The sequence below is a fragment of the Pongo pygmaeus genome, chromosome 5, assembly GCF_028885625.2.
Source record: "Pongo pygmaeus isolate AG05252 chromosome 5, NHGRI_mPonPyg2-v2.0_pri, whole genome shotgun sequence".
Taxonomy (NCBI): Eukaryota; Metazoa; Chordata; class Mammalia; order Primates; family Hominidae; genus Pongo; species Pongo pygmaeus.
The window spans coordinates 152,699,337-152,724,906 of NC_072378.2; the positions used below are offsets into that span (position 1 = coordinate 152,699,337).

The 25,570-nt window shown below is 36.3% G+C and overlaps 1 protein-coding gene across 2 annotated transcripts in view; it reads right to left on the reverse strand.

The window, feature by feature from the left end:
* The window catches only part of SYNE1 (spectrin repeat containing nuclear envelope protein 1), a 525,017-nt gene that overhangs the window by 86,824 nt on the left and 412,623 nt on the right, over positions 1–25,570 (reverse strand). For both annotated transcript variants that reach the window (XM_054490749.2, XM_054490748.2), the window contains exons 113-125: positions 24,475–24,624; positions 23,734–23,910; positions 22,873–23,028; positions 18,050–18,205; positions 16,882–17,052; positions 13,754–13,887; positions 13,172–13,376; positions 11,340–11,522; positions 10,588–10,734; positions 7,169–7,323; positions 5,897–6,044; positions 3,793–3,887; positions 264–498 (exon numbers count right to left, since the gene is read on the reverse strand). In XM_054490749.2, coding sequence (XP_054346724.2) covers positions 264–498; positions 3,793–3,887; positions 5,897–6,044; positions 7,169–7,323; positions 10,588–10,734; positions 11,340–11,522; positions 13,172–13,376; positions 13,754–13,887; positions 16,882–17,052; positions 18,050–18,205; positions 22,873–23,028; positions 23,734–23,910; positions 24,475–24,624 — 2,112 coding nt within the window. The remainder of the gene's footprint in view (positions 1–263; positions 499–3,792; positions 3,888–5,896; positions 6,045–7,168; positions 7,324–10,587; positions 10,735–11,339; positions 11,523–13,171; positions 13,377–13,753; positions 13,888–16,881; positions 17,053–18,049; positions 18,206–22,872; positions 23,029–23,733; positions 23,911–24,474; positions 24,625–25,570) is intronic.

A 25,570-nucleotide genomic window follows, 5' to 3' on the forward strand; every position in this document is an offset into this window, starting at 1 on the left:
CCCTGCTGGGATTTAGTGAGCTGCAGCAGGCCATAGTGTGTGAAGTATAAGGAGCCTTTGTGAAAGGCTGGGGCTTACTATCATTTCACCATTAGATTTGGGCTTTGTATTGCAATCATTTTGTATATTTCTGTTGACATTTGAGAACAATGTTTGTCCCAGTTGCAATGTCACTCTAGAGTCCTTTTGAAAAACCGAGGCGAAGGTAAAGTGTGTGGTGGAAATGCCTAAGAGGTGTGAGAACACTGTGTTTTGCATCTTACCTGCACTTCATCGAAGAGGGTCCTTGCTTGTTGCAGTGGTATAGGAACACTTCCGAGACCACTCACGGGGAGGTAGGACACTTCAACCAACCATTTACGAAGCTTTTCTGCCATCTCCCTATAGCGCTGCCACTGGCGAATCTGGCTGTCAATGATCCCCCGCCTCTGCTGGGCCCTGCGAATCACTCCCTGCCATTGATTACTGAGGAGTGTCAATTTCAGGTTGAATTCATCCCTAGTGAAGAAATAATTACATGGTAAAAAACACTGTTATCTTGGATGCAGTTACGCAATCAGCCAGTGTATACATTGTCAACAACCCTAAGCCCTGAGAAGTGATCTAGGGCGGTGGTTTTTGAATATCATGCCATGATCTCTTACCGGGTTTTGGGTCTATTGCAATTAATTTTTAAAATTAAACTACCAGTGTTTGAAAATGGTGAGTGTTTTCATGTCTCAGCATAGGTTGAAGGCAAATATACAATAAGGTCATTGTCCTTCACTGTCTCCCTGAGAGCATGAGAGGGGAGGAGTGGACAGCTGCAGGTGCACTGGGAATAGCTGCAAATCCTAAGCAGCTCCATAGCAACGTGTGCAGCTCGTGATGGTGATGTCGTCTTGTGGGCCACACTGCAGGAAAACGTGTGGAACAAGGCTTACGTAGAACCTCTGTCTTCAGTTCGAATCATAAGCCACTTGAATCAAATTATGTAATTTAAAAAGATTTTTTAAAAACTGTACTCCATAAACTCTGTCAGTATTCCCTCACAATAAACAGCCCCAACCTTTAGCAAATCATTCCAGACATTCATCTGAATTATCTCTTCTACATTGTAGGCTGACTTCACTTTATTCTTAGAAAGATGAAAACTTGTTATCATAGTCTGTATAAACATCATTAATATATTTAGAAATAATAAATTTTACTTAAGATTTCTCAAGTTCAGGCTAAAGTATATCAGATCTTCTAACGTGTTCTTACCTCTCTGTTTCCTAGCTTTAAAAATATATAGGTAGTTCTTTATTAAGTTTTATTTAATATTTAACTTATGGCTCTAGAACTGGCTAGTAAGGGTCTGTCCCGCATCAAATAGAATGAGTTTCTATGTAGATTATAGTGTTATTCACACATAAAGTGCAAGTAATGTTGCACTTTAATACTAAATACTTGCACTTCTCTATTATAATAGTTTTGCTTTTCTTCCTCAGATATACTGTCCTCTTCTCTTGAGGGTAGCATCAACTTTGAATTGGACTTACTATTCTGAACTTGTATCTTCTCAAAACTTCCTATTATCCAGAACCACTATAAACTTTGGTTTTGTAACCAAATATGCTGTCAGTCCTAGAAACTTATTTAATGCCTCAACTTAAACAAAAGGTGAATAATACACAGACAACATCAACAAAGCAAGTATTAAAAATAAAATATACTAAGTAAAGCCCCTGCAAAAAATTTTGTATGCCCTTTCATTTTAAAAACAGATCCATAATGAGCCGGGCCCAGTGGCTCACGTCTTTAATCCTAGCACCTTGGGAGGCTGAGGTGGGTGGATCACCTGAGGTCAGGAGTTTGAGACCAGCCTGGCCAACATGGCGAAATCCCGTCTCTATTAAAAATACAAAAATTAGCCGGGTGTGGTAGTGCGTGCCTGTATTCCCACCTACTTGGGAGGCTGAGACAGGAGAATCACTTGAACCCAGAAGGCGGAGGTTGCAGTGAGCTGAGATAGCGCCACTTCACTCCAGCCTGAGTGAAAGAGCAAGACACTGTCTCCAAAAAAAAAAAAAAAAAAAAAAAAAATCCATGCGATAGCTACTTAGATTTTGATGATTACTTCTGTTTTTGAAAGGAAATTCTGCTGTATATAATCAATGCAGTAGCATTCAAATGTGATGAATTAGGTTCATGATACTTCCCTAAAAGTTACAAGCATCTGTCATCGCAGAAAATGTACAACTCCAGGACTTGAGAATACCGTATAATCTTGCTTTCCCTACCAGGTAACCATCCAAGGCCTCTTACGATTCCCTACCCTCTCTTGATACAACCAAGCTGTCCCAAACTACCTGCCAGCATGAGGAATTACTTAAAACATGACACTGTTCCCTGTGCTGAACTTGAAGCTCTAAAAAACATAACTCATAAATTAACTTTCAGAACACAATACACTTGCAATCTGGGGTCTTCTTATTGTTAGTAGGTTCTAATCTGATTTTTTTTCCCTTCAACTTTCAAAATTCTTTATCCTCAAGTCTAACCTCCCATTTTCATCTCTTTGGTGTATTTTCCCTAAATGTTAGTATTGAAAATTTAATAGATGCTGGTTTGCATGTGAGTATTTAATTTTTATTTTACTTAATGACTCAAACATTTATAATATTGTTATAGAATTGGCTAAGAAATGATAAAGCAAAAGATAAAAGTTAATTGTATTTGAATTTGTTTTATTTTCAAGGCCTTAAATTCTCAGGAAAGCTCACATTTAAGTTTGGCTTACTTAGAATTGAATAAATATAATATCACATTCTGTTGTTCCAGCTTAACCATGAAGATCTTTTATGTACTTCCAAAGAAATATCCACTTAAAACTGAAATTGCTTCTACAACATTAAAGACAAAACTCTCAATAAAAATAATTTATTTTTTATTTTTTGAAAAAATATCAAGTTAATTTTAGTCACAACTACTGGTTCCTAAATATGAGAAAGGTATACATATGTAATAGAATACATGAGGCTAATACTCCAAATATCACCACGGAAAGTCGATTAGATAAAGTAAATATTGTTCCTAGGAAATGTAAATATAGTATGAAATTGTCATTTCTCATGCCATAAATCTGGGGAGAAGCTAAATTTTTACCCCTCCATTTTTAATAAAGAGATAATTTGCTATTGTAAATGAAAAGGAAGAAAAGATTTCAGGCGGCATGTAATCTGACTTAAGGTAGCAAACCATTTTCAAACACAGAAGAATTCTCATGGCACGAGAAAGCTGGCTGGTATGATCCAGTACTGACTGAAAACCAGACACGAGCTCTAGGCCTGATTCTGCTGCTACTTAGTTCTATGACCTTGGTCAAATCAGTTCACATTTGTGGATTTTGGGTTTTTCATCTATAAGTAAGAGAGATGGGCTAGTGATCTCTATGCTCCTTTTACAAAAAAAATTTCTGTAATTATATGAGAATATTAGAAGCATCTGTTTACAAACCATTGATAGGTCATTGATATGGTTCATGCTGATCTATTCATTAATTCCATTTCCTACAGATGACTAGTGAAGGTTGGCTAGGTGATTTCCAATTACTCTATGCCCTTCATATAATATAATAGCAGTTCTCTAAAAAGATTCAATACTCAGTTATTTCAGAGATTGAGACAAGCTTCTCCTCCAATTACTGAGGCTCCACTACAGTTCAATTGCCTCAGGAAGATTGGATATATGCCCTCTAATCTGCTCATTAAAAAGAAAATGACTAATTTACTGGAACCTTTCTTTGTAATAATTTATCAAAGATCCTACCTGTCATCAACTTGACCTTGTTCTAGAAGACGTTGCCCATCAATAATGATTGAGTGCAAAATCTGCTGACGACTGAACATCTCGGCTTGAAACAACTATAATTTAAAAAAAAGAACATACTTTAGAGTTCCTAATTTTAGTGATCAGTTCTCTGATAACTTCCCAAATATTCTAGTTTTCACAAGACTATGAAAGCTATCACCAGCTGAATCAGAAAATGTGTGAAATCCTGCAGTTTAGGAATCATTTATTTTTAAATCATCAATTAAGATACACTCAAAGATAAAGTTTAGTGTTTGGTTTACTAAAACTAGACGACTAAAAGTAGAATTATATTTCTCTTCTTTCTTTCAAAAACACCTAACAAAGTAAGTTAACGCACAATTTGTTTTCTGGTTTATTTTGTGTATAAAATATGGTCCATATTCAAAACATAGAGAAGAGCTTAGGACCGTTAAAGAAGTCAAAGAAAAAAAATAGCCTAGTCTTTTTCTGTCTTTTAAAACTCACTGTTTTTAAGTTTTAATCAGGTTAATAAATTTATCTCACTATTTAAAAAAACTCAACAGAAGGTCCTTTGAATTATTTCTACTGTTTTTTTAAACAACTTTATTGAGTAACAATTCACATACCATACAATTCACTCATTTAAAATGTTCAATTTAGTGGTGTTTATTGTATTTACAGACTTTACAATCATTACCACAATCAATTTTAGAATTTTCATTGCCCCAAAAAGAAAGTCCATCCTCATTAGCAATCATTCCCCATTTCTTTCCAATCCTCCAGCCTTCAGCAACCACTAATCTATTTTATGTCTCTATGGATTACTTACTCTGGACATTTCTTATAAATGGAATCTTGCAATATGTAGTCTTTTGTGACTGGTTTCTTTCCCTTGGCATAATGTTTCCAAGGTTCATACATGTTGCAACATATATCAGTACCTTATTCCTTTTTATTGCGAATAGTATTCTATTATATAGACATTTCACATTTTATTTATCCATTTATCAGCTGATGGACATTTGGGTTGCCTCCACCTTTTGGCTATTATGACTAATGCTCCTATAAACAATGTACTTACACAAGTTTTTGTGTGGACACATATTTTCATTTATCTTGAGTATATACCAAGGAGTGGAATTGCTGGGTTATATGATTACTCTGTGTAACTCTATATGGTAACTCTATGTTAACTGTTTTCCAAAGCAGCTTCACCGTTTTACATTCCCATCAGCAATGTATTAGGGTTCCAATTTCTTTACACCCTCACCAACATTTGCTATTTTTTCATTATAGTCATCCTTGTGGGTATGAGATGCAATCTCATTGTAGTTTTTTTTCTATTATTTCATCACCTGTCAATTCAATAAAACTGGATTTAAAAATACCTTAGATATCTTTAAATTCTCTATTTAAAAAATTCTGAATTAAGTTTTTCTTTTCTCTTAGGTAAGACCTATCTCTCCATGTGCATATAATTCATAAATACACAAACCGACTTAGTTACACCAGTAAATAGCAACGTAAGGACTAACAGTGGGCAAATTTATTAATTTACTTTGTGTATATAGTTCTTCTCCCTCTTTGTTTCTTAAGAAATAATTATAATGCAATTTAATCAAGAGGTACACCTGGAGACATTTGATAGATTGATTTCTTGGTATAAAATTCATATATGCTCTTTGAAGATCACAAAATTTTTAAAGACTTTTGATCAAAGCATAGTCTCTTAAGCAATTGACCTTAGCAATATTAAAGTAGTCTCTAACCCAATTTGAAAATTTTCTAACTATCTATACACATTCCACCAACTTTGCCTGTCTCGAGTAAATAGCCTTTAATCACAATTCTGACATTATACTTTACAATGAACTGAAGGCTGACATGTGCTTATAACCAATCACAGAGCAGCGAACAGGACTACATTTTTATAATTAAGTTATCAAAACCTCAAGCTTAAGGAAGAAGGCAAAATGATGCATGCATTTAGACACTCAGTGCCAAGGGCATGATTTTAATTCTCCCACACAGCATTTTGTAGCATCTTCCAAGGGCCTAAAAATTTCTTATTACCCCCAAATCTACTGATACAACTTACCTCGTGCGCTCTCTGCTGTTCCAAAAGGTGCTGATAATTTCCTGAAATCTCTACTGCTAACTTTTGTTCTGTCTGAACTAGGAATTCCATCCATGTTTCACATTTTTCCAAGAAAGTCTGATGTTGTAGCAAAAATGACTGCAACTTGCTGAAAGAACAAAGGGCAAGGAACAATGGTTATTTTGCTGCTTATTCTTATATCTCTGGCATATAAAACTAGATTAAATAAACTCTGTGTTCAATTCTAATTGGACCACCACAAAGCTTTCATGTTAGGTGGCAAAATGTTTTAAAACATGAAGAAAGAGCCCGGTTATGGTGGCTCATGCCTGTAATCCCAGCACTTTGGGAGGTCGAGGTGAGAAGATCACCTGAGGTCAGGAGTTCAAGACCAGCCTGGTCAACATGGTGAAACCCCATCTCTACTAAAAATACAAAAATTAGTCGGGTGTGGTGGTGCGTGCCTGTAATCCCAGCTACTTGGGAAGCTGAGACAAGAGAATTGCTTGAACCCGGGAGGTGGACGTTGCAGTGAGCACTCCAGTGACGAGTAAAACTCTGTCTCAAAAAAAAAAAAAAAAGAAGAAAGTTGAAAAAATGTAGAAGTTTAAAATGCACCTTTTTAAAAATGATAAAAGTTATGTATATACTTTTAATATATTCTTACTCAAAAGAGTTTTTTGATTAAAGTGCTATTTAGTACATTAAACATGAGAAACGACTTTACGATTTGAATTTCCCACTTTCAGTTCAAATTCTGTCAGTGTTATGGGAAAGACCAGAATTTATAAACATACACAAGTCATGAGCTTATATTCTATGGATACATTGGTGCTATGGTGTGAATGTGTCCCTTCCATAATTCAGGTGATGAAACTTAATGGTGAATGTTGGTAGTATTCTGAAGCGGAGCCTTTACACGGTGATTAGGCCATGAGGACTCCTCCTTTGTGAATGGGATTAAGGGTCTTATAAAAGCAGATTCACACAGCGTTCAGCACTGTTGTCCTTCTGCCTTCCACTATGTGAGGACACAGTAACTCTCCCCTCCTGAGGATGCGGCAAAACCTGCCCTCTTGAAAGCAGAGAGCAGCCCTCACCAGACAACTGAATCTGCTAGCACCTTGACTGCAGACTTCCCAGTCTCCAGAACGGTGAGACTGTTAAACATTTCTGTTCTTTACAAATTACGTATTCTGTGGTATTTTGACACAGAGGCACAAACCAGACCAACACAACTGGAGCAACCAAGACGTCTCTTGTTTACTCTACCTGAATCTTTCTGTAGTCTGAGAGGAGATCAGAGACCAATGGCGGTTCAGATTCTGCATCCTTTTGATTTCCTTATCATTCAAGGGTAACCTATATCCAAGCTCATTTAGACGGTCTAAATCTGGAGCCATGCTGCTGAATTTTAACATCTGTCCCTAGAAGCAAGATTTAAAAGTAGGTTTAGCACCATGGTCAAAAAAGTCAAAGCTTTTTCAAAGTGTGCAGTGAAGTTCTGATTTCAGGAAGTAGCTGGTCTTCGGTCTAGTGGCCTCTGCATTTCTAGGCCACTTAGTTACAATCTCTAGGTACAAAGAGCGAAAAGCCAAATCTCCTATTCAGTCTAAACTGCTGCTGCTGCTGCTATTACTACTCAAGCTACTCATTATCCTTTATTGACTACTTACATGTATTCTGTTATTTACTTGATATATTATTTACTTGTATGGATTATACATACAAGTATATTATTTATTTACACGTATTATATTATTTACTTGATTTTTATTACGTGTATTATATTACATATACTATTTACTTGATTTATTTACTCATATATAATCACATTACATGTATTATATTATTTACTTGATTTATTTACTCAGGCAATTCTTGATAGAACTGATTAAAGATGAAAATTATGCAGATAAGTAAAAGACCTTTCTTCTTACCATTTATGTTTAATTTGTTCATGCTAATTTCCTCCTTTATTATTCACAACTAATAAAAGTTATAACAGTGATAGCTAATGTTTATTGAGCACTTACTATGAATCAAGCATTGACAAGAACTTTACAAGTAATAACTCATTTTATCCTCAAAATGATCACATGAGGTAAGTCATGCTGCTATTCCCTCTTTACGAGGGAGGAAAGGGAGGCACAGAAACTAAGTAAATTGCTCCAGGCTACCCAGCTAGTAAATGGAAGAGGGTAAATGAAACTCCTTGGGTTCTTGCTAGAGACAATAAGATTTCACTTGAGCTATGAAGTGACCACACATTGCCTTAAGAGCTCCAGTTTTAGGTCTCTGACCCCCGACCCCACAGCTGGTGAGACTCAACCAAAAGAGCAATCTATTCTTTCGGACCTTTTCCCTCCCTTCAAACACAGGACAATGTTGTTGGTTCTGGTTTTCCCATGGGTGTTCTTATCTCCATCTAGGAAACTGGTTACAGGAAAGAAAAAATGTCAGGTCACCTTTGGCTATGTGTGTGTCTTCTCTTTGCATGTTCTGCAAAAGACTCATGCTTTTTGAAGAAATAATAAATCTCAAGTATTGAAACCAAAATATAACTGTTAAATGGCATAATGTCCATGGGTAGACATCAGCAATGAACAAAATAGCCATGACACAGTCCTTCCCCTCGTGGCACTTACAGGGAGTAAGATACTATTCTAGTAGTCAAAAGTGCAACAGTAGTCCCCTACTCACAGGAGTGTAATTAAATGACGTGATAGAGCATGGAAGAAAAACAATAGTGTTCATGAAAATGTGTCACTGGGAGGCCTGGCCCTGGACAGACAGTGGAGACTTTCCTAAGAGAGTGACATTGAACAAAATGACCAGGACTTTACTCTTTTTAGTGAGGAGTGAGCTGATGAGGACAAGAAAACAAATCCAGAGAGAGGAAATGTCACGTGCACAGATGTTGGGAAGCACAGTGGTGCTGGAGTGGCTGGAGGAAGATGGGCTATGGTGCAACAGAATAAGATCCTCAGGAAAGGTGGAACCAGGATGCTGCCTTGAGAAGCTACATGGTCTTTTCCCTAAGAGCAGTGGGAAACCTTGAGGGCTTTAACCAAGGGAATAATACCATAAAATTTTCATGTCTGTTGAATTATTTTGCTTACTTGATTGAATGTTTAAAATCATTCACAATTGGCAGGGCACAGTGGCTCATGCCTGTAATCCCAGCACTTTGGGAGGCTGAGGCAGGCGGATCACAAGGTCAGGAGTTCGAGGCCAGCCTGGCCAACACAGTGAACCCCCCCATCTCTACTAAAAATACAAAAATCAGCAGGGCATGGTGGCACATGCCTGTAGTCCCAGCTATTTGGGAGGCTGAGGCAGGAGAATTGCTTGAAACTGGGAGGCGGGGGTTGCAGTGAGCCGAGATCGCGCCACTGCACTCCAGCCTGGGCAACAGAGCAAGACTCCGTCTCAAAAACAAAAACAAAAACAAAAACAAACAAACAAAAAACATTCACAATTAAGTAAAACCTTTTGTTTTTCTTTTTAAAAAGTATTAAATTAGGCCAGGTGCGGTGGCTCACGCCTGTAATCCCAGCACTTTGGGAGGCTGAGGCAGGCGGATCACAAGGTCAGGAGATTGAGACCATCCTGGCTAACACAATGAAACCCCGTCTCTACTAAAAACACACAAAAAAATTAGCCAGGCGTGGTGGACAGCACCTGTAGTCCTAGCTACTCGGGAGGCTGAGGCAAGAGAATGGCGTGAACCTGGGAGGGAGAGCTTGCAGTGAGCCAGATCGCGCCACTGCACTCCAGCCTGGGTGACAGAGCAAGACTCCGTCACCAAAAAAAAAAAAAAAAAAAAAAAAAATTATTAATTTATTTTTATTTTTGATGGACAAATTATAATCGTATATATTTATGGAGTATGATATGATGTTTTCACACAATGTGGAATGATTAAATCAAGCTAATTAAGTAAAACCCTTAAAAAGAAAAAAAAAGGTCATTCTGACAGCCAGGAGGAGGGGAGGTTGGGTGAGTGGATGCAGATCTGTAGGAGGCAGCTGTAGGGTCTCAGAGAGATAGGAGTAGCTTGAGCTAGGAGTAGATGATGTTAGAAACAGAGATGAGAGGTTCAAAAGTTAATAGAGAGGTGATGGACTGGGTACAGGAACATGGAGAGGGACCAGCAGTGGAAAGGAGGAGTGAGGTGGTTTCCAGCGGTGGAAAGAGGGAGGAGTGAGGTGGCTTCCAGGAGTGAGCTGGGAAATCAGCCTGTGCCCGCTGCCAGCACACAGTCCACTGTTCGCCAGAGAAAGGCTCACTGGGGGCTCACGCGAAAGGAAGAGTGGGTCTACATCAGCTTTGAGTTTCCCTTAAGATTTTGAAAACAGGGCTGGGTGTGGTTGCTCGTGCCTGTAATTCCAGCATTTTGGGAGACCTGACCCTCAGGTGATCAGTTCAAGACCAGTGAAACCTCATCTGTACCAAAAATACAAAAATTAGCCAGGAGTGGTGGCGTGCCCCTACAATCCCAGCTACTCGGGAGGATGAGGCAGAATCGCTTGAACCCGGAAAGCGGAGGTTGCAGTGAGCCGAGATCACGCCACGGCACTCCAGCCTGGGCGACAGAGTGAGACTCCATCACAAAAAAAAAAAAAAAAAAAAAAAGATTTTGAAGACAGACAGTAAAAGATCTGGGACTCAGATCTGAACACACTTACCTTAAGTTCTTCCATCCTTTCCTGGATTGTGGAGAGGTCAGATGAGTGGCTAGGGTCCTGCCCTTGTAGTATTTCTTCAGCTTCCACTATCCAGGCCTCCAAAGCTTCTAAACTCTTGGCAAAGGTTTCATAATCAAGAACTCCAGCCTTTTTTTCCACAAATGAAATTGGTATTTTAGTAAAAAAAAAAATACATTGGTATTTTAATAAAGTCTGGTAAAAGGGTGAGTGGATATTAAAATTATTTTTCATATTCTTGTATCAAATTGCCATCCTCAAGACATTGTTCCTGTAAAAAAGAAGCTATGAGAATTTAAATCTTCTTTATGTAATTTTTCTAAAAACTAGAATTATTTCTATGTACCATAAGTCAATAACAATTAAAATTATTCTTTAAATACACGATCAAACAACACGTCTGAAAAATCTTCTGATTCTTGTAAAAGTCTAAGTTAAATAAACATGAATATTCATATTAAGGCCGCTTAGTGTTTATTAATTGAACAGACCATGGTGGCAGGCATTGGTTTAGGGGCTTGCATCTTAAACCGATTTTAAAATTACTTGGCAGAGAACAGCGCAAAATGTCCACCTTCATCGTCCCCACCAGAACTTCCAAGTTTGTTTACTTGTTATTTTCTTTAGTCTTGAAGGAGGCATTGTTGCAATGACAAAGAATTCTTTTTCTGTGTTTGTGCCCAGATATTAGGGAACACCCAATTTATAGAAGATACTAAATAGGAGCTCTGTACCTGTAACGAAGTCTGCTGTTTGCAGAGAGCCTGCTCCAGGGCACACAAGTGTTGACTCAAAGAGAGTTGATCCGATTGAATAGCTGATGCTGCTGAAGCATCCACTTGTTGCTTCAGTTGCTCTCCCAGCTCATGGAGAACAAAGAGGGAATCTTTAACTGTGCCCAGTCCTTTGAGGAGGTCCTATAAAAGGTGAAAATATGCCCACTCTGAAGCATGTTTATACTCCTTATCATAAACAGCAATCGGCAAAGGGCTACATATCTAGAAACACACAATTCCTATTGATCATATTATTATGCTAAATAAACTTCACCTGTGGAAAAATGATCAAGCACCGAACCCAGTTTTTTAAAATGCTATGTTAATATTTTAAACATACATTATATAAATATAACCTATGGATATATATAATTACTCTTTTGTTAGTAAAAGCTATGTAGGTTCATTACAGGATCTTGGGGAAATGCAGAAAAACATACATAAACAAGAAAAAAAAAAAAACATGATCCAAGAGTAGAGCCAATAACTGAAATATTTTGGCAGTTTTTTTCCTGCCTCTTTATGTAATTCGTATCAAATTGAAAACAAAATGTTATATTTTTCCTTTTTCTATTATTATTATACACACCAGGAATTTGTCAGTGGTATCTTCTATATGTGTGGTCATGTTATTGCAAGTACAACAACCTCCTATCTCAGTAGGGTACAGAACACAGTGATGATTTTGGTGAGCAAGGGGTAAGAGTAGCCTGTATTCCCATTCTTTTCCATGGGGTCTCTTTGCCTCCACTTTCTGTGGGACCCTCTTACACGTTAAAAAATATAAGCCAATGGAAACTCCCTGTTTCTGCTTTCTATCCTATCATTGAGAGATAATAAGTGACTGCTTCTTCTACCTGTTGCTGGTGTCCCACCCAGTCATGCTATGCCTAGGCAGTGACTTCTGTGAGAGAAAGAAGAACAAAGGGCTCTTTATGCTTGACACAGATAACAGACAAGGTGTATTTCAATTCAGGAGTATTGAAAATGACAGTTCTTGTATACATAAATTATGTGGATGAAAAAAGCACTGTATTATCTTTATTTTAAAATATCTATCTTTAGCTTTAAAGTGATATTCAGGTTGAAGATATTAGAATAGGTTAAACTTTTATTTACGTAGTTTTTATAGCTTGCCTAATTCTAACAAACTGATTTGGAAAAGTTTATAAAAAGATCCTTGTAACAAGCTCTTAAAAATAAAGACAAATAAGGACAAATAGTAAGAGCCATATAATGCTTGAAACAAGAGAAGAGCTGCTCCTTAAACCCTTAAGTAGGTTATTGGCAGCTATAGTGAAAAAGAGAATTATTAAAAAGCCATTAAAATAAGTATACCAGTAAATTAGGAGAGAAAGACTTCTTTCTACCATTAATATCTTAGATGAAACTATTGTGTAGATGCTTACATAGGAGTTAATGAATGTAAATGGACAACATCTGGAACAGAAGATTTTTTAAAGATAGAACACTATTCCCCATATGGTCATGTCTTATATTGACCATCCCAGAAAACACAAAGAGCCTCAGTCTTTCACATTGACTAAATTCCAGTAGGAAAAATGGGAAAACAACTCATTTTAAAAAATAAAACAATGGGAGGAGACCTGTTAGTCTGATGCATGTGCACCTGTGTTCTGAAAATCAGGCAGGCTCTTTGATCCTAAGACAATTATTTTTGGGTAACTGTCTCACATAGAGAGACATACCAAAGCTTACGCAGACCAAAAGCTAAACTTGGGCAGTCTAAGAATGGCATGTGGGGAAAACAAGATAGCTCCTGAACATACATTGCAATCTTGAATCCATGTAGCAACCTCATCATCGGCGATGTCCTTGTTTGTAGCTGCCTTCAACAGCTCATTGGTTCGATCTTCCTGCTGCTGAACTGTTGAAGCACACTGTTTGGAGTAGTCCTTGTATCTTTGCCAAAGCTGAAGTAGGGCCTTGCTGGAGTGTAGCTGCTCAGCAATCTCTTCCAGCAAGTTATTCCATCTGGAAATAATAACCAACACTCATGAGCAGATTACCACCTCTCACCAAATGTTGATATGTGCTATTTTATTTTTCGTGATCCTGGTTCACGTGAATATAGACATACTCATTTCTAGTTAACATAATAAAAATTAATGTTTCATATTCATAGTTTCAGGATAGGTAATGAGGATGATGGCAATCTTTGGGTGTACAGTACTTCTAATTCTTTCTAAATCTCTTCACTACATTTATCCTTAAATTCACGTTGTGAAAGAGAAGTTTAAAGGAATAGAATCCATGTAGCTCAAATTCAAAACGTCATTAAGTTTTAATTATATCATTATTTATAATAAGGCTGTGATATAAATAGTGTGTAAAGTTAACATACTCCATACCTCATGTTGACTTCTTTCAGAGTATTGGTAAGAGTTTCTGTCACAGGTGGGTGACACTCTTTTAATAATTGGTTGGTGATAGAGCCAAATTTCTGTAAGCTCCTTTCATGTTTTTCCAGATCATCTTGGAGATTCTGCCCAAAGAAAAAGACCCACAGATGACATAACAGGATCTAAATTCTAATAAGCAAGTTTAAAAGGAATTTGTATATGTTTTCATAAATATGTACATATACATGTATAAACCAGGCGTGACTTAGCACCAGTGCTTTATCAGCTTTCTTTAGACAATCATTTATTCTCTTTTTTAGGATTTTGTTATTTTGGCTATGAGAAGAGGTTCTTAGCAATGAAGGCTTCTTCTATTAGCATTTGCATTCTGCTGAAAAAGCTCACACATGGTGCCCTTGTCCATTGTCTGGTAGGAAGCTGCCAGAGATGGTAAATTCCTCTTCAAAGGGTTTAATTGTGTAATGTCCTTGTCCTCGGTTCAGAGGCCTCACCTCCTTGTACTTTCTTGTTTCTGGCCTGTGAGCAGCCCTCCTGCTCTTGTTGTGTCCTGACTTGCCCAGACATGTCCAAACATGCCTTGTGCTGTAACACAGGGACCACTCCTACCCCCTCCCTCCCTTGAGAATCGCATATTTACCCTAATTGGAAAAGTTTAAGTCTTAGCCAACCGGGGTCAGTTTAGATTGTGCGGTCCAACCCTAGCCAACAGGGGAAGGATGCAGGGATAGGGACTGTGTTAGAGATAAAAACTCCTTCTCTCCTTTGTTCAGTGTGCTCTTGCAGCGGCCAGAAGTGTGAGTGGCACCCTCCTGCAGAAGTAAATTTGCCTTGCTGAGGAAATCCTTTAAGTGCTCATTTTCCTTGCTACCCCAAGCTCTTGTTTCTAACAAAGCCATGGCAATGGTGTTATGTAATGTGCTATCTGCCAAACTGTGGATCTCTTTGACACTCAAAGCCAAAGCCAGGTCTCTATTTTATTACATACCTAGAGTGCTTCTACCACAAACTCCTGAAGATGAAGACTAACAAGCCACAGCTTTGCCAAGTTTTATCTCTGGGTGTTCTTCCTTGCCAAGAATTATTTTTAATTTAAAAAAATGATTTTCGATTGACAAATAATAATTGTATGTATTTGTAGGGTACTATATGATGTTTTGATATATGTTTACGTTGTGGAATGAATAAATTAAGCTAATTAACATATCATTACCTCACATACTTATCCTTTTTTGTCTAGCAAAGTTGAACTCATAGAAGTAGAGAGTAGAATGGTAGTTACCAGGGCATGGGATAAGGGATTAGATGGAGAAAAGAAAGATGTTGATCAAAAGGAACATAGTTTCAGCTAGACAGGAGGGATAAAGTCTAGTGATCTACTGTGCAGAATGGAGACTATAATTAATAATAATGCACTGTATATGTCAAGATTGCTTAAAGCAAAGAATAGTTATCAGACAGCTTTGGCATCTTCTACCAAGCCTATCTAAATAGTCTTCTACCAAGGACCAGTAAGGGAACTGAAAGAAAGTTGTTTCTCTGGAAACAGTGCTGAGGTGACAGACTCAGTTCTTCATAAAACTCCACAGGTGAAGTAGGCTACAAAAATAGAGTACTATTTAACACCAATATCTGCTCACCCTCAAATGAAAACAGTCAAGGAAAAGACCCTTAATCCTTTCATGTCTTAAGACAGCTCTTCCTAGTATTAAACATAACATATATTAAATTAAAAAGCATTTCTAACCTCCTCAAAGTTATAAGATGTGCTTTTAAATTTACCATCCTCAAAAGAAGTTTTAGTGATCCTTAGTAACAACAATTTAAGGGTTAAGAAATTATGTAGACAAATTTGTCCTTCCTCTCTTCCACCCTACCCTAAAAAAATATTTCCTTAAGAAAGTCGGCTGGGCACGGTGACTCATGCCTGTAATCCCAGCACTTTGGGAGGCTGAGGCAGGTGGATCAACTGAGGTCAGGAGTTCAAGATCAGCCTGGCCAAGATAGTGAAACTCTGTCTCTACCAAAAATACAAAAATTAGCCAGGCATGAGGCACATGCCGTAATCCCAGCTACTCAGGAGGCTGAGGCAGAGAATTGCTTAAATCTGGGAGGCAGAGGTTGCAGTGAGCCAAGATAGCACCACTGCACTCCAGTCTGGGCGATAGAGCAAGACTCTGTCTCAAAAAAGAAGAAGGCGAGGGGAGGGGAGAAGAGCGGAGGAGAGGAAGGCAGCTGCATCTGAGGTCAGTAACATAGAAGCTTTGATTGGCTGGCCAGGGAGGTGGACTAGATATTAGCAGGGCACATGCTGGTCTCTTGTTGGCCTCCCATCCCTTAGGGGCCTGCCCTGCCCATCCCATAGTTTGTGTTCTTTAGTCAAGAAGAAAGAGCAGTGACAGGTGAGAGTGGCCCGGTGCACAGGAGAGTGGGGGCAGCAGCAATTTGAGGGCCGTGACCTGAGACAGGAGAGAGTGCTATGTTGAAGACAAACATCAGGGATATCATTTCAGATGGACACAATGACAAAGGACCCACAGGAAACCAAGCAGTAAGTGCTAGAAAGGAAGATTCTGTGGACACGCTGGATAGGCCACTGATATTTTACTGAATGGAAGCAACTGAGTGGTTTAAACATTTACCACTTTTGCCATTTTTCTCTTTGTTTTCTTTTGAACATTCCTTACAATATGCTTGGAGATGCAGGATAAGAAGAGAAAAGGAAGACAAAAGGCAGTGACAATGAATCAAGGAGGTTCAGTTGGGCATAAAATCATTGTATAAAAGACAATGTGAATGTTTTTTTTTTTTTTTTTTTTGGGATTGCTGTATCAATGTGAATGTTTTTTACAACAGGATCTTGGAAACCATTTACTTATATACCAGCTAATCCAGAATTTGGCATGCACAGGCAAGTTTGCTTAAGTAACAATAACACAGGTAAAATTAATAACACAGGTAAAATTAATAACACAGGTAAAATTAATTTTAAAGATCTTAAAAAATAATTAAATGTAAACAACATATGGCAATATTTCAGGATGATGTCTCCATTTGATGATTTTTCAGTTTTCTAAAATTAAAATGAACATTAAGGATGTGTTAAATTAATTCCTTACCTGAAGATTGTCCACCTGAACTTGCACAGCTTCTAAAGAGCCAGTCAGCAGACGGAATCGGGAAAGAGAGTATCTGGCCTCCATGAGGTAACTGTTTATCTTGTCAAAGGCCGCTTTGTGATTACTCCATTGGTCAAGCACTGATTTTAGCAGTATCTTTAATTGTCCAACCTTTTGAAAAAGACAAACATTGCTTATAATTTCATAATATCTAGAATGATGGAATATATATTCAATTGATGGGAAAATATTAACATCTAAGAACTTCATCAGGGTTTCAGGTATCATAAACGAACAAAACTAAAAAGAAAAAGATTTAAAAGGTAAAATGTATCAAGTTTGAAATTTATGCCTTCCACACTTTAAACACTCAGTTCTAAGTGGAAATGCTTAAAAGGGTAACTGATATATATATACACATACATACATATGTATATATATATTTTTAAGTTATAAGAGGTTGATACTTTTAATAAAACAGTTTAAGAATTGTATTAAATGAGTGTTTTAAATGCATTAACTCATTTAATCCTCACAACACCTTATGAGATAGGTATAATCATTATCCCCATTTTATAGATGAGGAAACTGAGACACTAAGAAGTAATGAAAATTACCCAAGATTATACTGTTAGAATGTGAGAGATTTCAATTTGAATCCAGGTAGTCAGGTCCCAGAAAGTGAAATCTATCTATAGCTATAACAATATCCATATCTATCTCACATGTGTGTAAACACACACACACACACACACACACACACACACTCAGATAAATATCTTAAGACAAAACGTCTAAGATATTCCTTCCTCATAATTATTTATCTCTATCAGAAAAGTGTTTAGTTTGGTCTGCATCACTTAGATACAGATATCCACTTTGTATATCCTTTCCCAGGCTGGAGACAGATGTTTGAGAATGATCTATCACCATGGGAATGGATGAGATCATTAAGAGAGTAATGTTTAAAATAAAGGCTTATTCTAGAAAACACCAGAAACTAAACTTAAAAAAAAAAAAAAGAGGATAACGAAGTGGACCTAAAAGTCCAAAGAGATAATGTATAGATTTGATTATTTCCTCCATTACTTTAGGAAAACCAAAACCCAGAGTTTGGACAGAGCTGGCAAACACGGTCCTGGAGCTGGCTTTCTGTGAGCAATATTACCATGTGATCTAAATTCGCCCAGGTTTGGCCGAGCTCTCGCAGTGTGCTCATGACAATGCCAGAGACGTCTTCTTTCTTGTTCTGAATCAAAGCAAGTCCATTCTGCTCAATTTTCTCTACTTCTTTTTCTTTTGCTTTAATCAAATCTTCCAGATCCTGAAAGATTTAAAAAATAGTCACTTTAAATTGTTCTATTACGGAACTCTGGGGTGCACTGAAATTGGGCCATTATAGTTTCATGTCCTAAAAACCTCTTACTAATCCAAAAAGCTTATCTCTTTCAGAAGAGGCACTCCGCAGAAGTACTTCTTCCTATACTCAAATGCAAAAAAAAAGTCCTCTTTTTACACATGGCAAATTAGCATAACTTTAAAAAAGTAAAATTCCATATTCTACCAGATAAGGAAATGGTACTATGTAATTTTCTCAAGAGGCTGTGAGGAAAGAAATACATGTCAGAAACTGTAATATTATTTATATTATTAAGTTCACGTATGTTGGTATTCAAAAAGTTACGCTGCCTACCTCACAGGAAGAAATGTGATCGATTGTGGTATTCTGGGCCCTAGTATCTGAGATTTAGTCACATGTCTACTACTATAAAGCTGAGTCACTTTGGGTAGGTGAGAAATTTCTACTGGGTCTCAGTTTCTTCAGATAGGACATCAGAAGACTGACTTTAGATGGGAAAAGACCATCTGTGTGATCCTCCCTATCTAAAATACTCTGAATTCTATGTGATTCTGAAAGGCTTCAGGCTTCTTTGATGACTCGAATCCTCATTTTCTTTGGGATATGCATTCATAATTGTCAGTATAAAATGTTCAAGAATGAAAAGCAAAATGAAGAAAAGATCTGGAGCTCATACTGAACCTGTATCATAACCCTAATTTCTATTTTAATGCCATCTGAACATTTGAGAAGCTCAGTGAAGCAGACTGAGACTGCTATCAACATTTTATAAATAAATAAATTGAAGATCAAGTCATCCGACCTGTCTTGGGTAAAAGAGCTGGTGAGGGATGGAGTGGGGATTAGAACCCAGTCTTTGGAGCCTATGGACTCCCAGCCTGATGCCAGAAGCGAGTCGGCTGAACCTCAAACTGTGGAGGGAATATAAATCCCATGTTGGGGTGACACGAAAAGCCAGGCATTAAGGCATGGTTACAGTCCCATATTCAGAAGTATACCCTCAGAACTGAAAACAGATTTGCAGTTCTTGGAGATTCGAATGGAGAAAATTCCCAAATACTTTAACTTTGGATAACACCTCAATTGTATAAAAAATGTTTTCACCCTCCTCATGATCCATACGTGGGTAATAAGATTGAAATTGGATAGTGCTGCTGATAAGGTGTTAATGAGGAGTCCAGTCTCTGTTATATTAATTTCAAATGTCATGCCTCTTTAAAAATAATTTTTGCCTCTTTTATTTCTGTTTCTATTATGGTTCAACTTGTTAATCTCTCTCTACCTCATTTTTAAAATAGTAATAAGAAGACATTTTCCGCTTACTCCAAGGGGATAAAATTAGGTGAATATATATAAAATATATTTTAAGCTGTCAAAAAGTAGCTAAATGTAAGATATTGTTATGTTTAGCCATTTGACAATGTGCCATGTTTCAGTGCAAATTTATTTATTTTTCTCTATTGAATCATCATGAAGCTATTTTTGTTTTGGTTAATTAGTTAGACACGCATTTGGCAGCTTAAAGTGATCATTTTTGTTTTTCATATTGTTCTCTTATTTCTACTGTATGATTTTGTCACTATTTTGACAGCTTTGATAATTACCAGAGAATAAATATAGTGATTACTGGGGTTACAGGTCCTTTGTGTAGTATAGAAAATATAATTAATTTACTATTTAGAACTTTTCTATTTCTGTAAAGAGATTAAAAGACCAGAAACAGTCCTTCCAATATGTCTTTAATGTGATTCTAAAATTCAACCATTAGAAATTGAGTTTATCCTCATTTTTCTACGATGTTAACTTTTTCTCAGTGAGGAATATTAAATGAATGTTCCATTTCTTAGAAACTATTTCTAAAATGCCCTGCACATGTATGTTGGTAGAAGAGCAAAACCCATGAGGGAAACAAGGCTGAAATATATATTTTATAAAAAATAAAGGTGTGTTTCCTTTGCTTTTAATAATAATTAAAAGATGATTCTGTTTCTGATCAAAAAGGGGAAAGGCCAAACCTACCATTTTTAAAAACAGTGAAACATTCTTAACTTCGATTAATTCATAAATATCAGTTTTATGTTGGTTTAAATTAATAAATCACCTATAAAAAACTGGGAAAATACTCAAAATTTTTAAAACAAAATAAAGCTGGAATCCAGTCACCAATTTAAGTATACTGGCTTGAATTTCACACTTTGGTCCAAAAAACAATTTCTCAAAAATGTCAATTGTATCAAGACTTGTAGTGTAGCCAAATAGAACCTTCCAGTTAGGCCATTGTGATTTATTTATATGCGATGTCCCAAAATAATTATATGGGCTACTTTCATTCTGTCTTTTGTTTCAAAGAAATGACTTTTCATTTGAAATCATGAACCGGCATCAGTACAAAGTTCTTTAAACCACACTTTAAGCTTTCCCTCCTGACACTGTCTGACCTGACTCTCTGAAAGACTAAAACTTAGAGCCTACACTTGGTAAAACATGGTCAAGCTGCTGCTATATTTTCCAGATGGTAAGGTGTCTCCCTGTTAAATAGAATACATGAACAGGAAAAGAAACAAAATGGAAAATGGCAGAAAAAGCTATGTTAAACAGAAGAAAAAATACTAAGAGAGAGAAAAAGTAAAGTATGGAAGAAAAGAAGTGGAAAAAATAAAAGAAAATGCAAATGATATTAATGTGGTATTTCAGTCTTTCAACAGTAAAGTTTATCACAACCGTGCAACCAGAAGGCACTCACTTTGCTAATTCTAATACGGAGAATTACCTTTTAAAATCAATGGATATATTTTAACTTAGGAACTCAACGAAAGTTACGACATTTTGTCCTCAAAAGTAAAGAGCTGAAATTCTGGATTACTTGTAGATTTTAGAATTTATGGCCTAAATCAGAACTACCACTGGCCTCTAGAAAATCAGAAATGCAATGAGACTAGTTGATGCATGTTCTTCATCTTCAGTCTTTAAGCACCCATTTTCTGATGTGAGGCTTTTTTTTAATTAAATAAAAAAACTATTATTACTTCAAGGTATTCTCTATACGATGTTTTTCTTTATCAATTTTATGCAGTCTCAAAATTGTAATCCATTAGCTGGGGAGCCAGCACTTCGCTTCCTTTTCAGAACCAAAAAGCTTTGATTAAGTGCTTAAATATACCTCTCTTTATATGTCTCCCAAACAGAAAACATGATCATTGGAAGAGAGATCATTACCAAAGTTCTTTCTTTTTGAAACCCAAAATAGAAAAACAAGATTTGCAGAGAGAAGCTTTTCTGTAGAATTACTTCACTGTTGAGTTTTCAATTGTTTTTAGGAAACACTATAAGGGTACAGTCATAATCTGTAACATTATATGAATTCACGAATTATTTTCAAAAATCTTCTTACTGCATTAACTGCAATAGCTCACTTTTCTTTTGGGTACATAAGAAGACTTGTGGAAAGACTGTGTGTCCCTGAGTCACTGGAAAACATTTGGAATGTTACTGCTTCACCTGAACTTTCAATCCTCATCCCTCAAAGTAGAACAAGCATACTCTGTGTACTTCTCCATGTGACAAAAAAGGAAGTAACATGGATACTTCCTATTAATTAATAATAGGATATTATTAATAATTAATTAATAGGAAGTCCACTGTGAAGTGCTTGCTCAGAGGAGGTGAACGGGAATCCAACCAAGCCTCTAGTGCTAACTTCCATTTATAGGACATACAGAGGAGAGAAGAACAAATTAAACAACATCTTAAGGACATTCGTAGGCCAATCCTGAACATGGCACCCATCAACAGTTTCTGCAATAGGTTATGGTCTTAAAAAAATATTCAAAAGATTTAAGAGATCTAACAAGCAAATGTAGCATATGGATATTGTTTGCATCCTTATTTTGAATAAGTTAATGTATAAAAGACATTTTAAAGACAACCGAGGAAATAGGATTATGGGTTGAACATAAAATAATATTAGAAATTATTAAACTTTTGGTGGTGATAATAATATGGATGCATTAAGAAAATGTCTATTTTTCAAAGATATATATTGTAGTATGTAAGAATAAAGTGACAAGATGTCTGGTATTTACTATGATATCTATTTTAGAAAAGGAAATAATTTAGGCAATTTTTTTTTTTTTGGAAACAGGGTCTCACTTTGTCACCCAGGCTGAAATGCAATGGTGTAAACATGGCTTACTGCAGCCTCGATCTCCTGAATTCAAGTAATCCTCCCACGTCAGCCTCCTGAGTAGCTGGGACTACAGGTGCAAGCACCACCACGTCTGGCTGACTTTTGTAGCTTTTTATAGAGAGAGGGTTTCACCATGTTGCCCAGGCTGCAAATCTTGATAATTATTAAATCTGATGCATGGTATATAGGGGTCATAGCATTTCACTCTACTTATGAGTATGTTTGAAAATTTTCATAATTTCAAATTTTTAAAAACAAGTGAAAAAACCTAATGTATTTTTTTTTAAAAAACCTATAAACTCACAAAATCAGCAAAATTTGTTACTAAATGCAACTTTTAAATATTTAAAAAAATATTTAACTTGCAACTCTCAAGGCCTATAAACATATTAGCATACGCCAAGAAATCGTGAGACGGTGCATGTTAGCCACCTGGACAAGTTACCTGACAGTCTTTCAGTGCATTTTGAACAGAAGCCTGATCTCCAATTCGATGCTGTTGTTTTAGTCTCTTTTCCTGGGTTTCAAACCATGTTTTCAGACATTGTACATTATTTTCATATTCTGACCAAGATTCCAATAAGCCTTCCAACAGCTGGATCTGAGCAAGCACAATAAAATGAAATTTGCAACTTTATTTTAATAAAATCAAATCATTGGCAGACTAATTATTCTAGCCAGTATTTTCTCCAAATTAAGAATTCTTAAAATACAGTTCATTGTATATATGATTTAAAACAGGGGTGTCTAATCTTTTGGCTTCCCTGGGCCACACTGGAAGAAGAAGAATTGTCTTGAGCCACACATAAAATAAACGAACACTAACAATAGCCGATGATCTAAAAAAAAAAAAAATTGCAAAAGAATCTCATAATGTTTTAAGAAAGTTTACGAATTTGTGTTGGGCTGCATTCAAAGCCGTCCTGGGCCACATGCAGCCCACGGGCTGGACAAGCTTGATTTAATAAATGAATTTCATAAAGTATGAATCAATGACTATTATTGGGAAGCAAGAAAGGACTTGAAGCAAAGGCAAAATAAAGTCAACTTGAAGCAAAGGCAAAATAAATCAAGAGACATCTTTAGAAATCTGAAACACCATGAAACATACAAAGAGCAGAGAATGTATAAGAGAAAATCATCAACAGGTTAAAGAAAGTTTAGGGTGATTAACCTTCAGCAGTATTATTGGAAGCGTTCTTTGCCCAGTATAGCCACACTACTTGTGAACCCAGTCTTCGTTACAGAGTGTGCCTGTTCTTGGGGTTTTCAGGTAAATCTGGACAGCGGCAAGCCACTGGCTTACCTTCTCAGTTACTAGACCTTGCAGAATTTGCCAACTTTTATTCATTGCTCCAAGCTGCTCAGCAAAATCAGTCTTATCACTACGTTTACTTTCCACATCCTGACTGCTGATTTGTAGCACGGACTGGTTCACAAAATCCACCGTCAGCTGTTTACAGTTAATGTCTATCTTAAAACCCTAAAAAAAAGAGGAGAAAATAAGATTATACAATAAATGTCTCATTATTTTTCCAGGAGTTGGAAAGCCTTAAGTAACCTTAATATTAATATTATCACTTCCATAACTCAGCTGAAATGGCACAATTTGTCTGTATTCACACAACCTATTATTTTTAGAAGCCGAATATATATTTGTATACGTTTATATGAATATAAACACAGATATACGTGTGTATGTGTGTGTATGTGTGTGTGTGTGTGTGTGTGTATATATATATTTAGGTAGAAGATTTAGAACTAGATAAATTATATAACCTCACTATAAAATATTTATAAATTTATTTTTATAATTTCTGTAATTCTTTAAGAATAACACAAAATTATTCAAAATCATTCCTAGTACTAGATATTTCTTCTTATTTCTATAACTGATAATCCATTTTTCTTGCTCTTGAATTCCTATCTGGTCACTGTGTAGGAAACATACATTCCAAGACTTGATTACCATAATTTGAGTTTTTTAGTTCTTTCAAATAAAATGGTCTGAAAATATGAAAAGTTAAAAACAAAAAATTTTAATTACCTTATATTTCTGAAGGTATTCATGAATTGCCTTGTAACCTATGGAATTTTTAATATTATCTTCATCCTTCTGAATAACATTTTCCATTAGAGAAATCCAACTCATGACTTCAGAAATGGCATGGCGGGAAGGCAGTTTATCCATCTGGAGCTGTCCAAGTCAGGGAGAGAACCAGTCCTAAGTGTTAAAATGGAAACCCCAACTTCTGCTAACTTAAAAACCCTACAATAATTCTTAAAAATGTACCAAGAGAGATAACACTCCTTAATGACATTTGGAGATCTTACCCTTTTTGAAAGCTTGAAGTTAAACATCAGGCAAATGCTGAACAATAATAGTCATTTTATGTTCACTTGATATCCAATACTGTAAACACTGTATAAACATTAACTAATTAATCAAAACACTAGAAAGAAGAGAATATTATTCTTATTTTATAACTAGTTTTATGAGTTTAAAAAAACTTAACCACAAAACATTCAACAGATGTATTTCATCAATTATCTTGTAAAATCTCTGCATATTATGACTCAGGAATGTTAAAAGAAGAAAGAAAAACACCACACTACAAGCTATCATTTTCTAGAGTATTTGGCACTCTAATATTTATTCCTAAGAGCATAGCCAATTTCCTCAGTCCTTAGCTGATATACAGTACTTACAATTCGAAATCTTACTTAACATATCACACATTTATGCATATGTGTATTATGATTATTTGCAGGAACAAAAGCAATCATTTAAAATCTTTGTATGTCAACTTTTGTGTGGTGCTGAAAGATATAGCAATGAACGTGGGTTGGTTCCTGCCCTCTGGGGGCGCACAGCTGTTGCTTAGGAGAGATTAGGCATGTACACAAAACACAGCTATCCTGCCTGAAACACAGTGATGAGTGTCAAAGAGAGATAAAGATAAAATGTTCTGGGATTTCAGGAGAGGTGGGTGTATTTTCAGATAAGAGGATTATGTACATCTACTGAATGCCAGTTGCTCTCCTATACATAAGATTTTTTTTACATATATTATGTTCTAAATCTTCATAACCACTCACTTTATGAGAAAAGTGTATGTAACTGTCCACATTTTATCCGGGAG